At 45.5% G+C, this 27,071-nt stretch overlaps 1 protein-coding gene across 1 annotated transcript in view; it reads right to left on the minus strand.

Moving 5' to 3' along the window:
- Positions 1-27,071, minus strand: part of LOC147638326 (aminoaldehyde dehydrogenase ALDH10A9, peroxisomal-like) — a 109,849-nt gene that overhangs the window by 18,990 nt on the left and 63,788 nt on the right. Inside the window, exon 3 of the mRNA XM_086798253.1 lies at positions 26,709-26,789. Within this exon, the coding sequence (XP_086654379.1) occupies positions 26,709-26,789 (81 nt within the window). The remainder of the gene's footprint in view (positions 1-26,708; positions 26,790-27,071) is intronic.

The following is a 27,071-nucleotide window of genomic DNA, read 5'->3' on the forward strand; positions in this document are numbered from 1 at the left end:
GCCCATGATAAAGGGAAAAGCAAATAGTGGCTATCAGCCCAAGGCTGATTCTGGACAGCCATCAAACAAAGGCAAAAGTGATGCAGATCAGCCCAAGAAGAAGGGCGAGTGTCACTACTGCAAGAAACCAGGGCACTACATTAGTGAGTGCAGGAAGAGCCAGGCTAAAGATAAGAAAAAGGAATCAGGTTTGCCAATGGACTCTTCCAATATGCCTACAGCAAGGACTGAGGATTCAGGTCACTTTGTGCAGGATGATTGGGCATTCTTGGTATGTAGTTATGATGCATCACAGGAGCACTTGTCTCTCAATGTGAATGAGAAACAAGTCATTTCGTACTTTGACAGTGGGGCTTCTAGACACACTACATCAAAGAAGGATTTGTTCATGTCATTGAGGGCTGCCCTAGAAGGGAAGAAGGTCACATGTGCAAACAATTCTTCATATCCAATACAAGAAATTGGTGAGATTATGCTCATTGTTGCAGATGGTTCAAACCTATGAATTTCAGATGTGTTGTATGTGCCTGGAATCAAGAAGAATTTACTGTCAGTCTCCTCTTTTGCTCAAAGAGGATATGCTGTGAACTTTGAGGATGACAGATGCACAGTGAGAAATAGAGAGGAAGACTATGCTATAGTCATTTCTGGCACATTGTACCAAGGCTTGTATCATTTGGACACATACGAGAAGAATGGACAGGATGCATGCTTGGCCACCACTAATACTTCTGCCATGCAAGAGGCAGAGTTATGGCATGCCAGGTTTGGGAATGTAAATTTTGGGAGTTTGATGTTGCTCCAAAGGCATAAAATAGTGCAAAGTATGCCACATGTTGAGCTGCCACCTAAACATGTATGTGAAGGGTGCATTTTGGACAAGATGCAAAGAAATGCCTTCCCAAGGATGGATCTATAACGGCTGTCCGGAAATTACAGCTCATACAGAGTGATGTGTGTGGTCCCATTGGGCCCCATCGTTTGGGAAGCATCTATACTTTGTAACATTCATTGATGACTATTTGAGATTTGCTTGGGTTTACCCTTTGAGCGAAAAGTTTGAAGTCCTCATGTGTTTTCAACATTTTGTTGCTAAAGCTAAAAAAGAGATAGGTTGAAAAGTACAAACCCTCCGCTCCGATCGCCGGGGTTGGGGGGGGGGGGGGGGGGGGGGGGGGGGCACATGTCAAATGCATTTTAAGACATATTTGGCAAAAAGAGGCATAAAGCATCAATGTACTTTGCCTTACACACCACAGCAAAATGGTGTAGCAGAAAGGAAGAACAGGTCATTGATGGAGATGGCAAGATGCATGGTTAAGGGCAAGAATCTGCTTCACAAATTCTGGATGGAGGCAATTATGTGTGCTACACACATGTTTTGAACAGGTGCCCTATGAAGGCTTTGAAGACCATCACTCCTTTTGAGGCCTGGTATGATAGGAAACCTATGGTTGACTATCTCAGAATTTTTGGTTGCCTTGCATATGCTCATGTGCCTTCACAGCTTAGAGGCAAGTTAGATGACAAGGCAGTCAAATGCATATTTGTAGGCTACAACAGTGATAGCAAGGGATACCGTCTCTACAATCCAAGCAATCAAAGGATTTTTGAAAGTAGAGATGTTGTATTTGCTGAAAATTCAGCACAGCCACTTGCAGAGTTTAGCAAACACTTTGAAAATGGTCCACAGGATATACTAATTCCATTGGGCATAGATGGAACATCAAACCAACTGCAAGAAATGCGTATTGGACAGCCTATGGATACTGAAAACCAGCCCCCAAATCAGCCTATTACTCCTCATGTTGTACAAGAAGCTGTTCAGGAAGAGCGGACAGCAATGCAAGAAGCTAGAACAGTGCCTCGTTGGCTGGTTTGTACTTTGCAAGAGAGCAAAATTACAGTTCTTCTACCTGGCAGGACATGGGCTAGCTCTAGAAGTGCTCAAGAACAGGAAAATGTATTATGCATGAGTACTATTTGTGATGAAGATAAGCCATATTCATTTGAAGAGGCTCAAGAGAATGAATGGAAGCCATGCAATCAGAGATGGATGCTATCCATAAGAACAACACTTGGGATTTGGTTGACTTGCCTCCAGGCAAGAAACCCATTGGCACAAAATGGGTGTACAAAGTCAAATGGAAATCTGATGATACTATAGACAGGTACAAGGCCTGTCAAGTGGCCAAAGGTTATGCCCAACAAAAAGGCATAGACTATGATGAGACTTTTGCACCTACTTCTCGGTCTACGACTATTAGATATGTTGTTGCATTGGCTGCCCATCATGGATGGAAAGTGCATCAATTGGATATAAAAACAGCTTTTCTTAATGGGGATTTGCAGGAAGAAGTTTATGTAAGTCAGCCTATTGGATTTATGATGCATGGTCAAGAAGGCAAAGTGTGCAAGCTCCGCAAAGCACTTTATGGTCTCAAACAAGCTCCAAGAGCTTGGTATGAGAAAATTCATGCATACTTGACCAGCCAGGGATTCAATAATAGTCCAACTGAGAGCACCCTCTATGTCAAAGACTCAAGAGGATCGTGGTATTTTGATTATGTTCATACTGTACGTGGATGACATGCTTTTGACTGGAAATAATGAGGATGCAATTTCAGCTTTCAAGGCTACATTGAAGACCTCATTTGAAATGCCAGATTGGGTTTATTGCACTATTACTTCGGCATACAATTTGTGTAGATGGATGAAGACATTTTTATGCTTCAATCCAAATACATACAAAAACTACCGCATAAGTTTGGCTTCCAAGATTGTAAGCCTATTTCTACACCTGTAGAACCCGGGCTCAAATTGAGCATGTATGATGCAGGAGAGCCTTATGACATGAGCCTGTATAGCCAGGCAATGGGCTGCCTCATATACTTGTGCAATAGACGCCCAAATATGCAGTTTGGTGTGTCCCAATCAAGCAAATTCATGCATAGCCCAGGGACAAAGCATTGGCAAGTTGTGAAACGCATTTTTCGCTATCTTTAGGGCACCCTGGATCTTGGATTGTTCTATCCCAAGGGGGGCAGTTTGCAGCTCCATGCATACAATGATTCAGACTAGGTTGGTGATCAAGGTTCTTACGAGGCGCGCACCTAAAGGATAGAGGCGTTCGAGGCGTACGGGAGTGGGTTCGAGGCGTGTACAGAACTTGTATTTTTTTTCGGCCTTTTTTCGCCATTTTCGCCGAGTCACATGTTGTGCGCACTTTTCGCAAATTCGCCAACTCACCATTTATGCCCGTTTGGGAATCGGGATAGTGGCCATTTATGCTCGTTTGGGAAAGGTGGCAGCCTAGGCCCTAGGTGTCGACGAACTGCCCGTTTGGGTACTGCGCCCGGCTGGCCTCTCTCTCTCTCTTGTGCAGGCAGCACTGGGCAAGCCCCAAGGGCTCGGCTATTTGATACAGCCTGAGCCGCCACATGCCAGCAGAAGCATCCAATGAGCTCTCAATCTCTCTCTCAAGTCTCCCCCTCTCGAATCACAATCTCTCACTCTCTCCACGCGCACACACACACACACACAAACACACTATAGCTCTATGTTACTTTTCTCCATCAGGATCCTCCTATGTCATATGCCACAGGAGGAGGAGACAGGAGCCTCACCATACACTTGTCTGTCAAAGGAGATTATGCATTATTCTACACTAGGGGAAGTATTTCTTACGGGCGACTTCAATGCCCACACACAGAGCAAACAGTGTGAGGTGTATGACTATGATGACATGGAGATCCTCCACCCTGTGGATCCAGAGGAGATAGGGGCTAGTCGGGCATCAGAGGACACTGGACCAGACAGAGGACATTATGGGGACCACTTACTAGAGTTAGGAGCCCGGCATCGTCTCGTTATTTATAACGGGATGCTACAGTGGCCGAGATCAGGAGGGCTGACATGCTTCCGCATACAGAGAGCCTTGGGAGCCATCACAGAGTAGGAGTCGAGGAGAGAGATGAGGAGACTTACTCGCCGCAAAAGGTGGGCCTTCGCAGAGATACAGGAGCTAGAGATCTTTCATTTCTTCATGAGTAGAGAAAGCCCTGTCTGATTCCCGATGCCTGGAATTGATTATATTCTCGAGAGGCTGAATGGAGAAAAGGTGTTCTCGAAACTTGATTTAAAGAGTACGTACCACCAGGTGCGGATTGTGGAGGGGGACATCCCCAAGACAGCCTTCCATACGGAGCGGGCCCACTATGAATTTGTGATCATGCCATTTGGCTTGACGAATGCCCCAGCTACATTTAACTGCATGATGATGCGTGTTTTCCGAGATTTGATTGGAAAGTGTGTGTTCATATTTCTGGACGACATACTGGTATTTTCAGCTACGGTTGAGCAGCATGACATTGATGTGGAGAAAATCCTTAAGTTGCTGGAAAGCAACGAACTCTACGTCAATGAAAAGAAGTCGGAATTTTATCTGTTCCAGGTGCATTACTTGGGATACATAATTAGTGCCGAAGGCATTCGACTGGATCCGGCTAAAGTGGCCGAGATTGTCAATTGGGAAGTACCTCAGATAGCCTATGACATCAAATCATTTGTGGGTATATGCCAGGCATACTCCACCCACATCGACAAGTTTTCTGACCTCTCGGCAAATCTCACCGATCTGCTAAAGGGAGTGAAGACAAGAAGGCAAAAGCTTTATCAGAAGCGCCTTGTTTAGCACTTGCCTCATGGGACGAACCATTTCAAGTGATCACTGAAGGGAGAGAATTAGGGTTTCATGTGGGAGACATACACAGAGAAGAAGAGAGAGAGAGAGAGTTGTGGGGATAAGTCAACTCATCAAGTGTATGAGTGTGTGACTCCCCTATCACACATGTATATTTGCTCTAGTACACACAGTGCACTTAGTACATTAAAAGTACTAAGTGTACTATGTACTATACAACTTATGGGCTAGTACACACTATAAGGGTGGGCATAATGCCTTTACCCCAACAACCTCCCACTTAAAGGCAAAGTGCCCTTAAATGAAGGAAAAGAAAAATCAGCATGTACATGATAATATACAAGGCCATATCAAGGCTGAAACTGGCCTCATCCAATGCCCATCAAGTGTCTGCAATGAGCAAACCGCTCTGGAGGCAAACTCTTTGTCAACAGATCAGCCGGGTTGTCATCCGTATGAATCTTAACAAGCTGAATTTGCTTGTTCTCTATCACCTCTCTGATGAAGTGATACTTCACATCCACATGCTTCGTCTTTGCATGAAAGACAGGATTCTTTGCCAACTGGATGGCACTCTGACTGTCACAATGCAACAATGGAATATCCCCTGTATAACCCAAATCAACCACTAACCAAGATAGCCATAATGCCTCCTTGCAAGCCTCTGTGGCTGCAATATACTCGGCCTCTGTAGTAGATAAGGCAGTGCACTTCTGCATCCTGGATATCCATGACACAGCACCTCCTGTGAATGTAAACACATAACCGGTAGTAGACTTCCGGTTATCTGGATGACCGGCATAATCCGAATCCGTGTAACCATGCACTAATGCATCCTGTTTACCAAAGCAAATGCACATATCCTGTGTGCCCTTCAGGTATCTCATGATACCTTTCACTGCTTCCCAATGCTTCTTGCCAGGGTTGGCCATGTATCTACTAACCACTCCCACTACAAATGCAATGTCCGGCCTGGTAGCAACCATGGCATACATGAGACTGCCACAAGCTGAAGCATACGGAATCTTGGCCATATCAGCCCTGCCACTATCCGACTGTGGGCTGTCCATAGCATTGAGTTTCACATATGGAGGCAAAGGAGCACTAGTCTTCTTCCCCCCGTCCATATTGAACCTCTGCAAAACTTTGCCAATGTATTCCTTCTGAGACAAATACAACACATGCTGATTTCTGTCCCGAAGTATCCGCATACCCAAAATGTGATTTGCATCACCCAAATCCTTCATATCAAAGGTTTGATGCAGCCTCTTCTTCAAGGCATCCATCTCTTTACGAGATTTTCCGGCAATCAACATATCATCTGGCAATCAACATATCATCAACATACAAGATGAGGATCAATAGACTGCCATCCAAAGCTTTCTTGGTGTATAAGCAGTGATCTATGTCACTTCTCCTGAAATCCTGGGATTTCATTAATGTATCAAATTTATGATACCATTCCCTTGGTGCCTGTTTGAGCCCATAAAGACTCTTTTTCAGCTTGCATACAAGCTTCTCCTTTCCATTCACTGCATAACCCTCTGGTTGTTGCATATATATCTCCTCATGGAGATCACCGTGAAGAAAAGCAGTCTTCACATCCATCTGAATCAAATCCAGATCATCATGAGCAACCAAAGCTAATACAGCTCTAAGTGTGGTCATTTTGACCACTAGAGAGAAGATCTCATCAAAGTCCACACCATATTCCTGCTTGAAGCCCTTAGCCACTAACCTGGCTTTGTATCTTGGCTTTGCATCAGGTGCAACTTTGAGCCTGTAAACCCACTTGCATGGTAAAACCTTCTTGCCTGTAGGCAAATGCACCAACTTCCATGTTCCATTTTTGTGCAGAGAATCCATCTCTGACTTCATAGCACGCTCCCATAGAGTCTTGTCTGCCCTCTGTAAAGCCTCCTTATAACATGAGGGCTCCCCACAGTCAGTAAGCATCAAGTAGTCAACCCCTGGAACAAACCTGTCAGGGGCTCTGGAGGGTCTAGTGGACCTCCGTACCCAATGACCATCATTTGCAGGTTGCTGTCCAGCCTGCATATCACCCATTGGTGGCTCCTGTTCCATGCCATAAGGCTGAAAAATCATGCCCGGTATCTCCTCTAACTGTGGTATATCCATAGGGATATCTTCTGCCATCTCTGGCTGTCCATTTGGACCATTTTCAGCACCATTTAAGGGCTGGTTTTGCTGCTGTAATGGCTGATTTACAGCCCTTGGTTGTTGTCCATGATGTCCATCATCATCAAAGATGACTCTGCCAGGCTCCTGTTGCCTTGCAGGCTCCTTATACATGCATGTTTCATCAAAAATGACATCATTGCTGCGTATAATCTTTCTATTCACTGGATCCCAAAGTCTATACCCCATTTCACCTCTGTCACCATATCCTAGGAATATGCATTTGTGAGACTAAGGATCAAGTTTGGTGCGCATTTCCCTGCGTATGTGCACGTACGCAACGAAACCAATGCTTGTAGGACGGAGGCTTCCCTGTCCATACTTCCTCTGGCACTTTCCCACCAAGCCTCGTGTTAGGTGACCTATTTATAAGATGAACGGCTGTCATAACAGCTTCAGCCCAAAAACCATGAGGTAACGCAGCATGTGACAACATAGAACGGACCTTCTCCTGAATGGTCCTGTTCATCCTCTCTGCTATCCCGTTTTGTGGAGGATCATAGGGAGTAGAGAGCTCTCTCTTGATGCCTTTAGCATCACAAAAGTCCTGAAACTGTTTGGACATATACTCTCCACCATTGTCGGAACGCAAAGCCTTCAGTGTTTTACCAGTTTGATTCTCAGCATGAGCAACAAACTTCTCAAACACTGAGAATGTATCACTCTTTAAACGAAGAGGATAAACCCACACCTTGCGTGTGGCATCATCTATAAAAGACACAAAATATTTTGCCCCTCCCAAAGAAAGCTGAGGCATCTCACATACATCTGTATGCACAAGCTCTAACGGAGCATCTTTCTGTCCAAGAGCTTTCTTGTGGGGGCACTGGAGTTGCCTGCCATATATACAATGCTCACAAAACTGAAAACTTGAAAACTTTAGAGAAGGCAAGTAACCAAAATGAGACAATTGCTCCATTCCTTTGACACTCATGTGTCCCAACCGGCTATGCCACATAGAGATTTCCGGCAGCTCGGTTGCATTTACATTAGCATGGTGACAAACACCTGCATGCATGAAGTAAAGAGTGTCCACCTTAGAGCCCCTGGCAACAACCAGTGAGCCCTTACTAATCTTCCACTTTCCACGACCAAATGTGGTAACATAATCAGCATCATCAAGCTGTCCAGTAGAAAACAGGTTCTTCTTGATCTCAGGCACATGCCTAACATCATGGAGCATAAGCTGTGAGCCATCTGAAAACACAAGCCTCACATCACCTCTGCCAAGAATCTTGCATGCATGGTTATCACCCAAATAAACTACTCCTTCATTGCCAGCAGTATACCTGACAAACAAGTCTCTGCAACCTGTGACATGAAAGGAGGCACCTGAATCAATGATCCATGAGTGCATACCATGACCATCTCCTGTAAGAAGTGAATGGGCATCAAGTGAAGACGTGAATAGGACCTCATCCTCACTGTCACCTGCATATGACACATTGATTTCTTCAATCTTGACTCCACTTTTGCCCTTTGGCTTCATCTTTGTCTTTGTCTTTGCCTTTTCCCTTTTCCTTTTGATCATTTTTCCATTTGTAGCATTGTTTTTTAATGTGTCCCTTCTTGCCACAATAATGGCATTCCAAGTCCTTTTTGGAGCGGGACTTGCTCCTTCCCCGTTCTTGGCTTTTTCCCCTTTGCTGGGATCTCCCACGTGCATTCATTGCATTGGACTTTCCAACAGAGTTCTTCTTCCTGTTCATCTCCTCTTGAAGGAGAGCACCCTCCACATCTGCATATGACAGCATAGCATTTGAATTGCTAGTGGCTGTCCTGAATGTGTCCCAACTCTCTGGCAAAGTGCATAAGAGAAAGGTGGCTTTGAACTCATCGTCCATTGCCAACTTTTGATTGATTACCTGGCTGACAATACCATTAAACTCATTTAGATGGGCTGTCATAGACGCCCCTTCCTTCATTTGAAGACCTATGAGTTTCTTCAACCAATACACTTTGCTTGAGGCACTTTGTTGGGCATACAAGTCCTGCAATCTTTGCCACATTCCCCGAGCTGTCTTCTCTTCACGAATACTGAAAAGTAAAGAGTCTAACACAGACAACATGATAGTAGATCTTGCCAGCTCATCCATATCTTCCCATTCTTCAGCAGTAAGAGAAGCGGGCATTACACCCCTTTCTTTGATGGGCTTGTGCTGCTTCTTCTGGAGCAACACATTATAGCACTGGGTTTGCCAAATGTCATAATTATGTGAGCCTTCAAGCTTCTTGATGTGAAGCAATGAAGAGCTCTCACCTGTGGTTGCCATAGCAATATGCAACCTGTCACAGTCAATGCCTGACTCCCTGCAAGATGTGCAAACACTGCACCAAAAGCACACAAAGTGCTCACAGTTGTTCTCCCAAAGTTTATCTCCCACTGCGGAAGCACGAATGCAACTCTACTCCCACTGTATGTGATAAAATCACCAAAATCTGGTTGCTCTGCAGATTTAGGACAGCACCCTAAATGTGCTCTGTTCCCCTTCCAAAGTATTGTACAACAGTACTAAGTGCTCACCAATGATGTACCAAATCTGTACCGGCAAGTACAGCAGCTGAAAATGAACCTTTTCCTCACTCAAATCAATGTACAGCCATGCCAAAACTTGTACAAAGTTGTACCAAATCTGTACCAACAAGTACAGCAGCAATAAATGCTCTCCTGGATGTCCAAATGAGTGAAAATCAGACTTTTACAGTCCCCACCACTGCATACAACAGCCCCGAACAGAAATTGGGCAAAATCCCCTTGACTGCAAGTGGTCACTCTGTTGGTTAACATGATTTTGCTCACCCGACTTTTCATAAGGCGCTTTGCCATCTTACCTGCATCACGAATAGACACTTAAATTTTGTAAGATGGTGTTGAAATATATGAATCAGCCTTACTATATACTTAATATCAAATAGGAAAAATCTATGAACTTAAAGTACATAGTTGCTTAATAGAGGCCAGACCATTTTTAAGTTTAATAAGCCTAGTGTGAAAACTAGTCATTTGTACATAAGTCATTTTTTACAATAAGAAATACACAATCATTCCCTTATGATAGTTATGTATGAATGCCCAATGGCACAATTACATCAAAAGCCCCAAATTTTGACATCCAATTTCCTGCAAATTGATCCTGAATGTGACCAATGTCACTCAATTTTGCCAATTTTGCTCAAAATTTGAGCAATTTGGCACCTGTACCTGCTCAATTGATAATTGTACCTGCTCAATTGCAAATCCCCAAAAAAAATTGAAGCAAATACCTTTGAAATCAGCTGATTTCTGTTGCAGAAAAGGGGGGGCCCGTCAAATTTGCTGATTCGTGAAGGAGCTGTTGTTGCTGCTTCTGTGTGCAGGTATTGAGAGGGCGACTGTAGGTGTCTTGGCCAGCAACCTTCTTGCTCACTGCCTGTAGTCAGACCTACACACAACTGTGTTTGCTACTGACCACAGTCGACCTGGCAGCATACCTACCAACGTCGCTTACAGCTGGCCAAGCTTGCAAACGCCTGTACTGCCCAGCGATGACACGCCCAACGATGACACACATTGTGTCATGCGCACCTGTACTGCCCTGCAATAACACGCCTGCGCACCTGTACTGCCCAGCACTGACACGCCTGCGCACCTGTACTGCCGAAACGGGCTGAGCCTCTGCACTCGTTTTGTTACGCCTTGTGGCCAGCCTTGTTTGTTGCCACCGCCTCTTACCGTCTTGCAGCGCCCAACACGACAGCAACTCTCCTCTGCTCGTGCCAAGCTCAAGGCTCCATAGCCGAGCTTCTTCTTCGCGATGAAGACGACTCCGCACACCCGCACACACACGGACACAACCGTGGCTCTGATACTAGTTGAAGGGAGAGAATTAGGGTTTCATGTGGGAGACATACACAGAGAAGAAGGGGGAGAGAGAGAGTTGTGGGGATAAGTCAACTCATCAAGTGTATGAGTGTGTGACTCCCCTATCACACATGTATATTTGCTCTAGTACACATAGTGCACTTAGTACATTAGTGTACTATGTACTATACAACTTATGGGCTAGTACCATAGTCACCAGAGAACGGGAACGGATATGGGAACGAGGGGCCAATCCGGAACGGGAACGGGACCCCTTGCAATCCGGAACGGGATCCGGAACGACACGTTATCATATTTCAATACACATGAGTAGACAAATATACAATTAAAAGCAGGCAAAAAGAGACAAATATACAATTGAAAGTAGACAAAAAGAGACAAGAATTTGATAGCAAACTCAATGACCTTGTTCATATTTAGAAAACCAGAAGTACAATAGCTTGTACAATGTACAGCCACATAGTGAAAGCTAGATAGCTAAGAACAAAGAAACCTAAAGTCCTAGGTGATATCAAATAGGTGCAAAGATGTTAGCTAGATCATCCATAGATGCATCATGCATCGATGCAGGTGGAGGTGGAGGTGGAGGTGGAGGTGGAGGGTCGTCATCATCCGACTCAGACTGTGGCTCCATATCTATGAAGCTCTCATGGTCAAAGTCACCACTAGCAACCTGGGCTAATAGTCGCAAGTTGGCTGACACATACACGAGGTCATTTGTTCTGGTAGTGAGTAGCCGATTTCTCTTCTTCGAGGCAACATGGCTAAAAACACTCCATAGTTGCTCAATTGGAGAAGAACTTGCATTCTGACTGAGAATGCGCATTGCAAGCCGTTGTAGCTCTGGAGTACCCGATCCGTAGTTCTCCCACCAAAGAGCACCTCCCATAAGTGTCCTATCTTGCTGGGCATCTGCTGAACCAAAATTACCCGTCTTTGCTCTGTACTTTCCCAAATCAATTCTAATCTTGCTTCTCATCGTAGCATCAGGCACCAATCTGGCAAGGATTTTGTCCCAGCCATTTGTGACTTCTTCATCCGATTCCTGGCCTTTGCCTTGAAACTCTGGATCAATCACAAATCCAGCTGCATGCATTGGTGAGTGATATCGGTCCCACCTTGCTTGACACAAACTTTGAAGTTCTGCCTTCTTTGTTGTGTCGGGCTCCAAAGAAAGGATACGCTCCACCATCTTGTCCATGCCCTCATAAACTTTGCCAATGCAAGGTTTTTTCCCATCCACCATACGCAACATGTAGATAATGGGCTTCGTAATGTTGACAACATGCTCAATCTTCACCCACAAAGGAGCATCCATGATGTGGGTGTAACAAGTTGTTCCTTGTGTGCTACGGGCAGTGGGCCACGTGCTCCACTCATCACTCACTACAAGCTGCTTGAGAATGTTATGGAGTGCAACTAACCTCTCTAGCATAATAAAATTATATGCAAAACGAGTTTCCGAATATTTTTTAAGATCCAAGTTTGGGGATCTTTTCCTAAACTCGGAGAGGCTAAATGTGTGCCGAGTGATGAATGAAACTATGTCTTTTCCCTTTGCTATGCATGGTGCTACCCATGAAAGACCATCAATGTCTTTCAGAAGATTATTCAAGCCATGTGCAATGCATGGAGTGAATGTGATGTGTGGATACCTTGCCAAAAGAAGGTCGCCTACAGCTCGATTTGAGGCCTCCCCATCACCAATGACCTGGATCACATCTTGAGGACCCACTTGCTCAATTGCCTCTGCCCACTCCTCCACGATGACGTCAGCATACTTGCCCGTTGGAGAGGCATCATGGGAAGACACAAAAAATGTGTTCCCTCGAGAGTATGCGATGATGCCATGGATGGAGCGAGATTGGCTATCACTCCATCCATCACTAATGATGGAGACACCGTTGCGTTGCCACCCTTCCTTGACGTTTTGCATGGCTTGCTCAACAGCTTCCTTTTCCTTTGCCAAAAGCGCGGTTCGAAGGCTCTCCGAAGAAGGGGGAGTGTAGGTTGGTCCAAATTCAGCAATGAGACGAACCATTTCCCGAAAATAAGGGGACCTTGCCACATTGAAAGCGATGTGGTCATGGTAGAAGAACCTTGCAATAGCTGCATCCACGGCTTCTCGTTTGCGTGGATTCCAAGAACCCGCAAGAGTTCTTTGCGTGCCTTTGGGGGGTGGCGGTTGATGCACGGAAGAAGAGCCTACGGATGTGGAGAAGTTGCTTGAAGGAGTTGTAAAGAATGATGGGTTCGCAGCCATAGCTCTTCGAGGAGGAGCACGAAAAATCACTTCATTATGCCTAGCTTCTAGCTCTCTCTTTTTCTCAGCTGAGATTGACAAGCATGGTTGGATTTCTTGTCCCGGCTCATGGATTAGGTGACCTCGAACTCGGTTGACTCCCCCATGTTTGGTGTTGCCACAATAGCGACATTTCCACTTCCTAGCTCCTCCGCCTTGATTGGCCTCAAGAATATCCACCTCATCCCACCATGACCATGCTTCGTTCTTCTTGGCTCTCTTGGTTCCCTTAGGAGGCATTATATGAGAGAGAGAGAGAGAAAGAGAGAGAGAGAGAGAGAGAGAGAGATTGTACTTGGCTTTGAGAGAGAGATTGTACTTGGAAGTTGGCTATGAGAGAGAGAAAGCTGTCTTGGTTCCCTTATGACTCATGAGAGAGAGAGAGAGAGAGAGAGAGAGAGATTGTACTTGGCTATGAGAGAGAGAGATTGTACTTGGCTATGCACATTGCACACTGTACTTGCAAGTTGCAGCTGCACTGGATTTTATAAGTTCTCAGACTCCAGAGAGGTACGCTTTTTTTTTTACGTTGATATTGACGTTTTTTTTTTTTTGAACGTTGCAGGGCATCCTGGCAGTTTCAACGTTTTTTTTGAACGTTGCATTATCTATTCGTTAATTTCGTTTTTTGATTTGTTTTTTTTAGGGGTCGGCGGCGGCGCTCAAAGCAGGTATCCTCTTTTCTTTTTTTTAAGGGTTACGGGTGCCCAACGTTTTGGGCACCCTTTAAAAAAGGCCCAAAATTTGGGCCTTTTTTAAAGGGTGCCCAAAACGTTGGGCACCCGTAACCCAAAAAAAATAAAAGAGGATACGCTATTACGCGCCGGCTGCCATAACGTGGAGAAAAAAAAACAATAACATCGCCGTTTCGCGCATGAGGGAAAAAAAAATAAAAGCCACGTAGCTCCACGTTCCACCGTTCCCAAGGTGGCTTCCTCCACGTTCCCCCGTTCCACACCAGTGGAACGGCGTTCCCATGTGACTATGGCTAGTACACACTATAAGGGTGGGCATAATGCCTTTACCCCAACAATCACCGATGGGAGTAACATCGCAATTGGAGGTGTATTGCAACAGAATGGTCATCCAGTAGCTTACATGTCTCGTAAGTTATTGCCCGCAGAGAAAAACTACTCAGTCTATGATCGTGAACTCCTAGGAGTTAAATAGGCCTTGAAACATTGGAAACATTTTTTGTATGGCCGTGACTTTGAGGTTCGCACTGACCATCAGGCATTACGCTGGATTCAGACAATGCCAAGTGCACACTGGAGTGATCGACAACACCGCTGGAGTCAGATATTCCAGCAATTCGGTGGTATGATTGAGTACCTTCCAGGAAAGGCCAATCCAGTGACAGATGCTTTGAGCAGGAAGGGACAAGTGACTACGATTCAAACCACTGGACTTGATCTTGTTGGAACAGGACTAGATGACATGAAGCACACGTACGCGGATTTCGAGGAATTCGGTACATAGTGGGAACAGGCATTGGATGCCACAGGACCATGCCACTTTCTGATACACGATGGTTGGTTTTTCTACAAAGGCCGACTGTGTGTCATGAAGTCATTCAGGGCAGTGCTTCTCCACGATGCCCATGACACCATTACAGGTGGTCATAGGGGCATGAATTCAACTCTGAAGAAATTGGAATGGCAATATTATTGGCCAAAGATGAGGCGAGATGTGTTTACATATGTACAACGCTGTGATATTTGTCAAAAGGTGAAAGCTCCTCGCAGAAAGAAGATAGGGTTATTACAGCCCTTGCCAATTCCTGAGGGTCCTTTCCAAGATATTTTGATGGACTTTGTCACAAATCTGCCTCCCAGTCCGAGTAAGCGTAATACGCAGTGCTTAACTATTGTTGATAGATTTAGCAAATTTGTTATGCTTATTCCTTGCAGGGCCAATGTGACCACCGAGGATGTTGCCCAGTTGTTTCATTCGGCATTGGTACCCGATTGGCGGGATTCCTAGGACCATAGTGTCAGACCAAGATGCCAAGTTTACCATTCATTTTTGGAGGGCATTGTTTGATAACTTTGGTACTAAATTGAATTTTTCTAGTGCATTCCATCCACAAACAGACGGCCAGACAGAGATATACAACCAGTTGGCCTTTGATGTGCTGAAGTGTTATGTCCACGATCAGCAAGGTAAGTGGGAATCTTATTTGAATTTAGTTCAAGCTGTTTTGAATGATTCTTTTTCTTCAGCTATTAGCAGGACTCCATACAAGGCAACATTTGGAAGACCTTTCCAGTCGTTGTTGACCAGGACCTCATCTTCAGTACCTGAAGACGAACAGAGTGACGGAGTCTTACCAGGAGATTTTAGAGTCAGTTAAAGACAGGTTGGCTAAAGCGCAAGAGGCCTACACTCGACAGGCCAATAAAGACCGAAGGGATATGAAGTTTTCGGAAGGGGATTGGGTTTATCTTCGGATTATGAAGCAAAGGTTAAAACAGGTGGACAAGCGATGCCCAAAGTTGTCTTTCAGGAGCTTCGGACCTTTTCCCATCGAGAAAAAGATTAATGAGGTGTCTATGCAGTTAAAGCTACCTCCGAGTTGGACTATGCACGATGTGTTTCACGTCAGTTGGTTAAAGCCATATGCAGGTCCTACCCCTTCACAAGTCAAAGACGAAGCGGAACCAGATATTGTTGATGAAGCAGAAGTTATGGTTCTAGAACAGATCCTTCTGCACCGTTTCAAGCATGGCTCACGTCGAAGACTAAGACAGTTCCTCACGAAGTTTCAGGACCGAGGGACCCACGAAGCGGTATGGCTCGACAAAGAGTTTTTCGAAGACTATCCAGCGTTATTGACGGATTATTTGGAGGCGCTTCCGTCAAGTTAAGCAGAAGGGGATGTCACGTGCATCCCGCACTTGGATGCCACATAGACATATCTGTACAGAAGGTGCAGGACCTGGGATGGTGAACTGGTCCCATGTGAGCCCAGTCCGGGATGACTCAGCCAGGGATCATCTCAGTCGTCCGAGGTCAAGTGTGCATTGTCCTACACATGAGTCCAAGGTCAGGTGTGCACTGTCCTGCACATGAATCAGTGCCAATCCGCGTTGTAAGTCTCCCTCTGGAATGACGTCAGTGATTCTGTGTATCTAGTATGGTACCAGATGCCAGATCACTAAGTAGTTAGTTAGGGTTTGCTTTTAGAAAAAGGGGCCAGCCCATAGGGCTGCCCCAAGTCTTAGTGTGGGCATGGGACATAGTCACCAGAAACGTTTCGGGGTTTTTGACGTTTCGGGGTTTTTGGGGTTTCGGAGCAAAACGTTTCGGCCTTCGACTAAGAAACGCCAAGGTTTCGGTTTTTTTTCTATATAATTTTGCATTGCTAAAGTTCCAAACAATAGGAACTTTTAACATTTTGAGAAACAATTTTTTTTTTGAGAAACCAAAAAAATTAGAAGTTTCTGAAACATTTCGAAACGTTTCTTGTGTTTCGGCGTTTCGGGGTTTCTCACTGTAGAAACACGTTTTCATGTGACTATGGCATGGGGAGGGTGTGAAACCACCCCCATGAGGGCCAGGAAGGCCCTGGCTGAACCCACCAGCCATGGAGGGGCTGTAGGACAGCCCCAAGGGCATGCCAGGGGCAGCCGACAGTCCATGAAGCAATTATTGGGCTGTAGGGCAGGTATGGGGCAGCCCATACAGGCTGCCTAGCCTCAGGGCACTTGCAAAATCAGTGCCCAGCCCATCTGGAATTAGGCGCATGATGACCAGCCATCTAGGGAATGATGCGCAGCATTTTGTGTGTTTTTCCTAGCATTTAATGCTCTTATTCAGTCGTGGGACAGAAGTAATGCTGGCCACCTGGTTTAGAACTGGCCGACTGCTTATGAGAAGAAGTATAAATAGGTGAGCCCACAATCCCATTAGTTCATCTCATTTTTCACCAAGAGCCCAAGCATACAAGGGCTAGACAAGCCAAAAAGGTGCTAAGCAAAGGCAAGGGAAAAGTTTTCTCAGCCAAGAAAGGTCAAGATTTCTGTATTTTCTTTTCAGATTTACATCATTCTAATAAAGCAAATACACCATCCGTGGTGGGGGCCCTACAGAGGGTATTTGGGACCCAATACTGTGTCCTCTCCATCTCTCCCTCTCTCTCTCTCTCTATTTTCTGCACATCTTCATTCAGTTTGTGCATTAATTCCGTCGCGAAAAGAGTGCTGATTTCTGAGCATTGAAGTTACCAATCCTCTCCGAAGCTTCTGCATGTTACATCCTAACTGCTTGCCTGCATTAAGGTTTCAGTTTTAGGGTTTCCTGCATTTTCAAGGTTTTTGATTTTGCCTCAGTTTGACCGCATTCCATCTTCAGCTGGCTACTCTCTCCATTTTCAGCTCATTTGCTGCACACAGGTGCACTACAGGCCGCAATTCGTTTTTGCATTTTTAGCCTATTTTGTCGCCTTCCCTAGCTTCAAAGGAAGCCTACTAGGCTTAATACTCGCCTAGCATCTAATTTGAGAACCCCTAAATCAATTTTTTGATTTGGTGATTTATGCCACCGCCGCCCAAATTTTGGCAGCTCAACCAAATTCGGCCACACTGCCACCACCTATGCAAAGCCAAATTTCAGGAATAAAAACTTTTCAAAAAAAATTATATCAAGGTGTTCCTCGTCACCTCCCCAATCTCCCAAGCCAAAGAACCCACAAATCGGAGTTTGTTTGGGCCTCCAAATACCTCTTGCAAATTTTCAGCTTTTCGAAAACAGAGCTGAACCAAGCTTCGGGGTACATTTGAGAGTCTTCGGGCTACCTTCTCATGAGGTGATGGCATCGACATTTGACACCTTGATCACTCTCAAATTCAACATTCTTCCCTCAACAACTCTCGTTTCAGATACTTTCTGTAGTGCTTTCTCGTCATTCAAGTATATTTGTAGGTCCTTGCATTAGTGGTACACTTGGCACCTCAGCTACCATTCACTATACATTAGGTGTATCTGCAGTACATTGGTGCTATGACATTTGTGCGAGGTAGACAAGCGTGTGGAGAGACATGGCTCGCAATCATGTATTTGGGATGTTGTCACAACAGAGGACAAGTTGGATGGCACCAACCATCCTCTCTGGTCATATAAGATGCGTCATGTGTTGGTTGCCAAAGGACTTGGGATGTGATTGTTGGCATTGAGGCACGCCCTCCCTCAGTAGTACAACAACAGGTGGTTCAGATACAGAGGACTCATTAGTCATAGCTCCACCTGCTCCTCCTAGCAATTGGAGTCCAAGCACATGAATGAGGGAGACTCTATGATGCATTCCTTACATGGATCAAAGATTTCAAAGAGCACCTTGCTACCATTGATGAGATCTATTCTGACACTTCATTGGTGCCTACAATTCTCAATGCATTGCCAAATTCTTACCAAAGTTTTGCCTCTACCATTCAGCTCATGATGAAAGGTAATCCTAGTGCCCTCTCTTTTGATGAGCTGGTTTATGTGCTCTTACAAGAAGAGCAATCATGGTAAAATAGGTCTATCTTGCATGTTGGAGACCAGGCTTTTGCTACCAGTCAAAAAGGCAAAGGAAAAGCTTCTTCATAGAGTGGCTACAAGCCAAGGTTGCGAGAAAGGGAGCGAGAAGCCAAAGAAGAAGGATAAGTGCAACTATTGCCGCAAACCTGGGCATTACATCAATGAATGCAGGAAGAGGCTAGAGAAGGAAAAGAAGAAAGATTCAGGCATGTATGTGGTTGATGCATCAACACCTAGTGCAAAGGAGGAATCAGCTAGTTATGCACATGATAATCGGGCTTTCAGTGTGCATTGTAAATACGATCCTTCTAAACATAATGTATGTTTATCAGTAATAGATGCACATGTTTGGTACTTTGACAGTGGTGCTAACAAGCACGTTACTTCTCAGCATGGTTTGTTTGCCTCCCTTGAGTCTGCTCCTCATGGAGATACAGTCACATGTGCAAACAACTCCTCATATCCAATGAAAGGAGTTTGAAGGGTTGTGTTCACTGCTACAAATAGTGGGACAATCACTCTGTCAAAAGTCTTGTTTGTACCTGGCATTAAGAAGAACTTACTGTCAATCTCTCTACCATTGCTATTGTAGGTCAGATTTGTAGATGACAGATGCACAGTTCATGATTAGAATGATGGTGATACCATCGTTGCTTTATGGCCTTTAAAGGCTAGATGTATATGAGAGGTTGTCACATGACGCATATTCAGTTATTACCACATGTGCTATGAGTGACGCAAAGCTATGGCATGCCCGCTTTGGTCACTTGAATTTTGGCAGTTTGTTGCACCTTAAGAGGCAAGAAATGGCGTCAAAGTTGCCACAGCTTGAGGCCCCCATCAAACATGTATGTGAGGGGTGCATTTTGGGCAAGATGCAACGGGCATCATTCCCAAAAGATGGATCAGTAAGGGCTGTCCAGAAATTACAGCTTATACACAGTGATTTATCCACTTATGAGGTGTACTTTATCTTTTGTACTTGTGCACATTTCCCTATCATTTAATCTATATTGAGTTGTGTGCCTCTCAATCTCTCTTGACACTCTCATTGTGTGTGTACGCTGTACGCTTTGTTGCTGCAAACCCTAACCCTAAATCTGCAGGTCATCCAACACTCCACAGACCACGCCCAAGGATTATCTAGCCTAGAACCGAAACCCTAACAAGGTTTCATAGAAACGACATCATTGTACGCATCGCAAGACTACGATGGATTGTGGCTAACGACTCACCACCCAACCATAGGTTCAATGCCTCGAACGAACTAGCCCCGAGCCTAAGGTCTCCACGAGCCTGCTTAGTACCAGCGTCCCATACCACTAGGCCGAACCACCCACCTTGCATCAGCACTTTCCTACAGAGGGCAGCCCAGGACGTACTCATCTGGCTTCGAGAGGAGAGGAGTCTTTGTACGAGTCTTGCTTCTCTTCAGCACCTTCAGGAGCAGACCCCAGATAGCCCCTGGCTGAAGTCCCGGGGGCAGCTATTGAGGAGACGAGGGTATCATGCCCAAGCATCTTTGTGCACTCAGGTACGAGACAAGGTCACTCAGAATTTTTTTGAGCTGTTAGCCCCCCACCATCACAAAGACAGGGACCGCAGGCTGAGGAGTACAACTAGTACCATTAAGTCAGACCCGCCCCAGGTTTGTGCCATTGCCACAGATTTCTACGGAGGACTTCTCTTGGCTGGTCCCCTTGCCCCCCAGATGGAGGCAGCATGAGAGAGTTTGGCAGGACATACAGGAGGTGGTCCCCCCAAGTTTACACTGTTTCTTGAGCTCCACCTTCTCGCTCAATGAGCTGAGAGATGCCCTTCGGGCCCTACCTCACGGGCAAAGTGGGCAGTCGTCGGTTCGGAGGGAACCTGCTGGTCCCCAGGAATGTCTGGCCCTCTCCCCCACTGAGGATTTCAGAGATGGCTCACTTCAGCAGGCAAATACGCGGTGAAAGGCTTTTTGCAAACATGGCACCAGCGTCCCTGTCTTTCTAATAGGGACAGCGAGGTTTGGCTCCTCCCACCCCCCCCTCACCACACCCCCCCCCCACCTCGCGGGCAAAGTAAGCAGTCGTCGGTTCAGAGGGAACCTGCTGGTCCCCAGGAATGTCTGTCCCTCTCCCCCACTGAGGATTTCAGAGATGGCTCACTTCAGCAGGCGAATAGGCGGTGAAAGGCTTTTTTGCAAACATAGCGCCAGCGTCCCTTTCTTTCTAATAGGGACAGCAAAGTCAGCTGGCATTACAGGCCTCCTATTTGGCTCCTCCCCCGACGCGTTGTATGAGGTAGCTTTCCTCCAAGAGCAGCCAGCCATGCAGGGAACCACCTTTCCCAGGTATTCTCTTCACCTCTTTTTGAGGCCTTTGAGCATGTACGTCTAGCCTCTGGCTGCTTGATTTTTAACTAATGGAAGGATCTTTTTTTGGAAAAAAAAAATGTCCACACCTCATTAAAAACAAGATGCCAAGTTATAAAATGTCCAGCCTTAATAATGACCACCCACATTATTGAAAAGGTGTGGACAGCCATAAGAGCCTATTTCCATGCCGATTCTTCCCAAATCTTAAAGGCTTGAAAAGCACGTAACATCAATAGCATCAAGAAAGTACAAAAGCTCAACGGTCCAATTCGTCTATCGCCTCTTCTTTCACTGTCCAATTTGTGTCCTGCCTGCGCCTAATTTCTCCTCTCATCAGACAACCCGAGTGACTGCTTTCAAGATTGAAGAGAAATCCCTTGCATGGAGATTAAAACAGGATTCGAGTCGCCCACCCACTGTCGATTGGCTCTATGGCTTCTGCCGTAGCCAATCTTTTGTCACCCCCATAGGCCGGGAGAATCATTAATTTTTCACAAGACAAGCTCACCTCTCTTCAGCAGGACATTGACATTGAGGTCAAGACCACCCTTGTTGCGAGGGTTTATGGCTCCCACCCTCTCGTTCGCAGGCCCGTGAATGGCTTCTAGCAGCTCTCCCTTCAGAGCTGATTGTGCACTTCTAGGATACTCGTTTGCTTGGTTGAGACTTCTTCCAGGTGGACTTTCATTCTCCAGAAGCTACTTCTCGGGTTTTGGTTGGCATCCCCTTCCCTCTTGGCCCTAGGAAGATTTTCTTTTTTCAGTACCAGGTGGACTTTGATCCAGTGGTGGAGGATCAGCACCTTACCTCGGTCTCACTGCAGTTCCCTGCTCTTCCTCGGTCTTATTGGAAGCTTTTAGCTTCCATAGGGGCATCCTTTGGCCAAGTTCTAGAGGTATCGGCCCTTCCGGGCTCTCCCACCTCAGCTTCCGCGGCTGTTACCGCTCCTTTTGATGGTGTACCCTAGGTCCTTGTGCTTGTTTCTGATCCATCGATTAGTGACGACCATATTATGCTTCAGAGACCTGACGGCTGCCATTTCCACCAGAGGATGGAGATTGTAGGCAGACATCGGATTTGTCATTGGCAGGGCCACATTGCTAGAGATTGTCCCAGATCGAGGGGCCATGCTAGGAGGCGGCATGGTCCTACCCATCAGATGCCTTCTGCAGTTGCCCACACTCCAGTTGCCTGCCACAACAAACCACAACTAGGTTGTGGTTAGAGATGGCAGCCGCCGTCGGATCCCCGTACTGGAGCATCCCAACCCTTATGCAGCTCTTGCCTCGCAGGATGTTGATCCTTCTTTGGAGGATGAGACTCTACAGGTACAGGAGGATGTTGCATTACATTTACAGGATGATTGCACCCTTGAGGATGATGTTGCGCAATCGCATTGTCATGGTACCTCTCCAGTTTTGAGCACCAGCCCTAGCTTTTCCCCGGAGTGGGAATGAGAGGTAACGTTTACATCGTCAGATTTTCCCTCCCTCACCTATGCGAGACGTACTTCCGTCTCTAAAGGGGGTCCTTCGTCGACCATGAGATCTAGTCGTTCCTACTCTGAGTCCTTATGAGGATTGTCTCATGGAACATTCAGGGTCTTGGGGGCTTTTTTCCGCATTGACGAAAACAAATTGTCAAAACTCAGCTTCATTGTGCAGTTACAACCTTGAGATGCCAATAGATAAAAGAGGTGGACATGAGGGCTTGGTGCATCCTCTTGAAAGAGCATCTTGGGAGAGGTTTATACTCTCCATTCATGGCAGAGATTGTTGGCATGAGGATGACATTTCGAGTAGACAATCCACTCTTCTTTATTCATGGTCTAACAAGAGAAGGGATGCAGGATGAATTTATGCACTGTTAGACAAATTTTATGTGGATGATTGGGTTTGCTGCAGGCACCTCTAAATCGGATCATTGCCCAGTTGTTTTATGCATTAGAGATCTGAGTCACCATGGATCAGCACCCCATGTACGCATCCCTAATCATTTGTTTTCAGATGCAGAGCTATCACGTCCTATGCTTGATATTTGGAGATCTCATGATTTCTCACAGGCCTCGCAAAGCCTGGCCTCTACTCTCTTTGATATAAGTGACTTTTATCACACATGTGCCCTTTCTAAGAGGCAAGACTCGAGCGGCCTTGAATTTAGAGAGGGCTATTAGACGTAGACTGGCTGTCTCACAAAAAGAGCACAAGAAACATCCTCATGCTCAATGTGTTGAAAATTCTTTATGTGCTGTTAGGGAAGGACTTCATCACTCTCTTGAATAGCGTGTGAAGTACTGTTACCATGCCCAGGAATCCTTTTGGACCCAGATGGGTGGCAGATGCACCAAACATTTCTTTGCTACTCACGGCCCATCTCATACCAGAGATAATGTCAAGCAGTTGCAGGATTCACATGGCACTCTTCACTCAGATCCTCTTATGGTTAGACAAATTGCCATTGATTTCTATTGCCAGCTTCTTAGTGTTGAGCCGCACTCTGATTTGAGACATGGGCACAGAGGAAGGTTTGGAATGCATTGCAACATTTGATCACTCAGGAGATGCATGCCGTTCTGGATGCCCCTTTTTCTATGCAGGAGTTCAGCCATGCTCTTCATGCCTTACCTCATGGTAAGTGTCCAGGGGAGGATGGCCTCTCCGCTGTTTTTTTCATTACTTTTTGGGATGAGATTGGGACTGAGATCACATCGGCTCTCCAAGAGATATGGGACACACGTTCTATGCATTCTTCTCTCACTAAGGGACTTATCTATCTTATCCCTAAGAGTGGGTATAAGACCTTGATCAGTCAATGGAGACCTGTCACCTTACTTGGAACTGCATATAAGATTCTTGCTAAGACAGTGAGCATCAGATTGCAGCCAATTTTGCAGGATGTCATTCATGATACTCAAAATGGATTCTTACACGACGGAAGGAGCATCTTTGATGACATTTTCTCGTTTTGGGAGGCCGTGAAATGAACTAAAGTGAGCAATCAGCCCTTAGCCATTCTGCTCTTGGATTTTGAGAAGGCCCATGATAGAGTGGATTGGGACTTCCTTGAGGGTACTCTTAGCCATATGGGTTTCTCTCAGAGATGGATCAAGGGAGTTTCATGCATGTATCGTGATGCCCACAGTAGTGTGCTCGCTTGCAGTGATAGAGGAGAGCGGTTTCAGATTTCTCCATCAGTACAGCGGGGTTGCCCTTTAGCCCCATTATTATATATCATAGTTGCAAGGGCCATGAGCATCTTCCTCCACTCCACTGTTGGTATTTCCGGATTGAGGTTGCCTCTTCGTAGTCAAGAGGAGCTGGTTGCGAGGGCCATGAGCATCTTCCTTCCTCCACTGTTGGTATTTCCGGATTGAGGTTGCCTCTTCGTAGTCAAGAGGAGCTGGTTGACTCTGAGTTAGCTGCTAACGACATAACCATGTTCTTGGAAGCCTCACACATATGCTTATGTTCCTTCCGGGTAGCACTGGAAGAGTTTTGTTTGGCAGTAGGGGCACTCATTAATTGGCACAAATCTGTTGGTTTTTGAATTAGTGACTCACCGAGAGTTGCTTGGGGTGCAGAGCTTTGTTTTACTGGGATCAGTAGAGGATGCACCGCTAGATATTTGGGATACCAGGTTTGGGTTGATATTTCTCCTGCACAACAATTTGCTCTAGTACTTATGAGTATCCGCAAGAAGCTTCTTCATTGGAGCTCCAGGAGATTAGATTTAGCCTTCAAAGCTTTGGTGGCTAATCAGGTATTGCTTGCCTCGGCTTGGTTTATTGCCTCTTGTTGGTGCTTCTCTCGTGCGTGCATTGGTCAATTGCGAAAATTGATCCACAATTTTCTTTGGTCAAGTTTGGATGGCACCATAGACACTCGTGCCAAGGTAGCTTGGCTCACAATTATTCAACCCAGACACGAGAGGGGGGGCTGAATATTATTGATGCGGATGTTCAGTGCAGGGCGTTGCTCTGCAAACTTGTGGTCAGAGGTTTCCTACCACTGACCAGGCACTGAGCCTTGGAAGGATTTTTTCTTGTCTCAAATTTTGAGATATACACTCCGTGTTGGGAGAGATTGGCAGCCCAGCACACGGTTTTTGTTCACAGAGGCTGATATCAGGGCACCATCTTCCCCTCTTATTGCAGAGAGCATGGAGAAGCATGAGACCATTTTTGCAACAAAGGCTTCCTAGGTCTTGGATGAGGCTGACTGACAACCTATTATGTGGAACGAGTTCATCAAGGATAAGGCCGATCGGCCACTTGGTGCATCTCGTTACATGCAGTGGTCAGGATGGGAGAGATGTGCATACACAGTTCTTGCTTGGAAGACCCTTAAGAGTCTTCAGGAGGATCAAAGAGCTACATCCATTTAACATCTTAAGGGCTCTCGCATACGTATTGATCAGATTAATGCAGCTATTCCGCATGAGTGGCTCTCTGGGACCTTTCATAGAGACTATCATCCGAGTTGGCTAGGAGTCTTTTCGAGGATAGGCATACCTCTGCAGGTCATTGCTCTCCCAGGCCAAGAGACTACAGATTGCATCGTTTTTTCTATCATGCCTGGAGGGATTTTGAGATGTAGCACAGGTCTTTCATGGCATCATGATGCTCCTCAGTGGATGAAATCACCTTTACATATTGAGGTGATTCTATTCTATTCTGGCTTATATTCGTGATTGTTGTATACCTTTTTCATACTAAATAGTAATAGAAGTCTCTTTCTTGAAAAAAAAAAAAAAAAAAAAAAACTTAAAGGCTTGCCAAGCTTATTTCCTCTTGTCCAAACACTTGTTTTTGGGCACCATCACAAGGTTCCAGGGTGCCCGTGAACACGATATTGGATAATCCACCATTCCCAAATCTTGTATGCGAATTTCACGGAGCTTATGTCGCATCTAATGACAATTGAGTGGATTTTATCAGCCTCGTTAAGCTTCTAAATCTTGCTAGTTTCTTCATGTGAAAAGATTCCTACTTTTGAGGCACTCACCTACGAGTGGTAGGCTGGCAACAGAAAGAGCATTGTGTGCAAAGAAAAGAGGTACAAGCAGTAGTGCAGATTTGGGCAAGCTTTTAAGAAGCCTTTGCAGCACATGAGCATCCCAAAGCAGCTCCGATCAGACGCCCCAGAAACTGGGCTTGTGAAAAGGCCAGAGGGGCGAGGGGGAGAATTGCAGTCCCAAACCCACATGCCGACTTCCTGTACGGGAGGCAGTTTACCTATAAAAGGGGCCCCAGGCTGTATTCATTCCACTTTCCAGCATGCAGCCCTTCTAAAGCAAAATCTAGCATCCAGAAGACTTCCAAATCAGCCATAAAACTCAACAGTAACAATAACCAATTCTCTTAGCCTTAAGATTTGCAAAGATGTAACTGAGAAGAATATCGTTGACTTTTGCAAATCTAATCTGATTTGCACAGAGCAAAGGGAGGTAATTTGTGTTCATATTTCAACCATTGCCTTGTACGTTCCATTCCAATAGCAAGAAAGAAAATACTCTAGCCAGGGAGGCCAGGTGGCCATGGACCCAGTGACTATGCCGCTTGTCTAGTAAATCTCTCTTGGTTTTTAGTCATCTTATTAAGCTGGCCTTTTGGTTCAAATTACCTCCCAAGTGGACCTTTTTCTTTCAAATATAGGTGATATGATCCTGCTCAGATTTAAGAAATTGGCACACTTCGTATGCAATTTGAGTATAAGAAGGGGACTTAACATCAAAAACAATGCAAAAAAATTGTACAGAAACTTACTATATCCCATGCTGCTTCATCAAGGGGCTTTCCACAATCAAGGGCCTCCAACTTGGCAAGCTCTTCCTTTCTCTCCGTGACCTGGAATTCAAACAGTCGTAATTGAGACCAACATCTATGTCCTAAAACTACTGCTTTCTTTTAAAATCACATGGGAATATATCTAAACAAGCACAACATTTCTTGGTACTTCAATGATTTTAAGTACTAAGCTGATGCTTTAGATATCGGCTTACAACAGCGTCAACAGAAAATGGAAGGATCTGATATCAATAATATACCTAGTTTGGCATGCATTGTCATGATGAAAAAGCATATGTATGGCCATCGGTTTATGCAACAAAGTTACTACCAGTTACTTTA

This window comes from Cibotium barometz, chromosome 5 (genome assembly GCF_041138505.1).
Source record: "Cibotium barometz isolate CiBa-2024 chromosome 5, ASM4113850v1, whole genome shotgun sequence".
Lineage (NCBI taxonomy): Eukaryota > Viridiplantae > Streptophyta > Polypodiopsida > Cyatheales > Cibotiaceae > Cibotium > Cibotium barometz.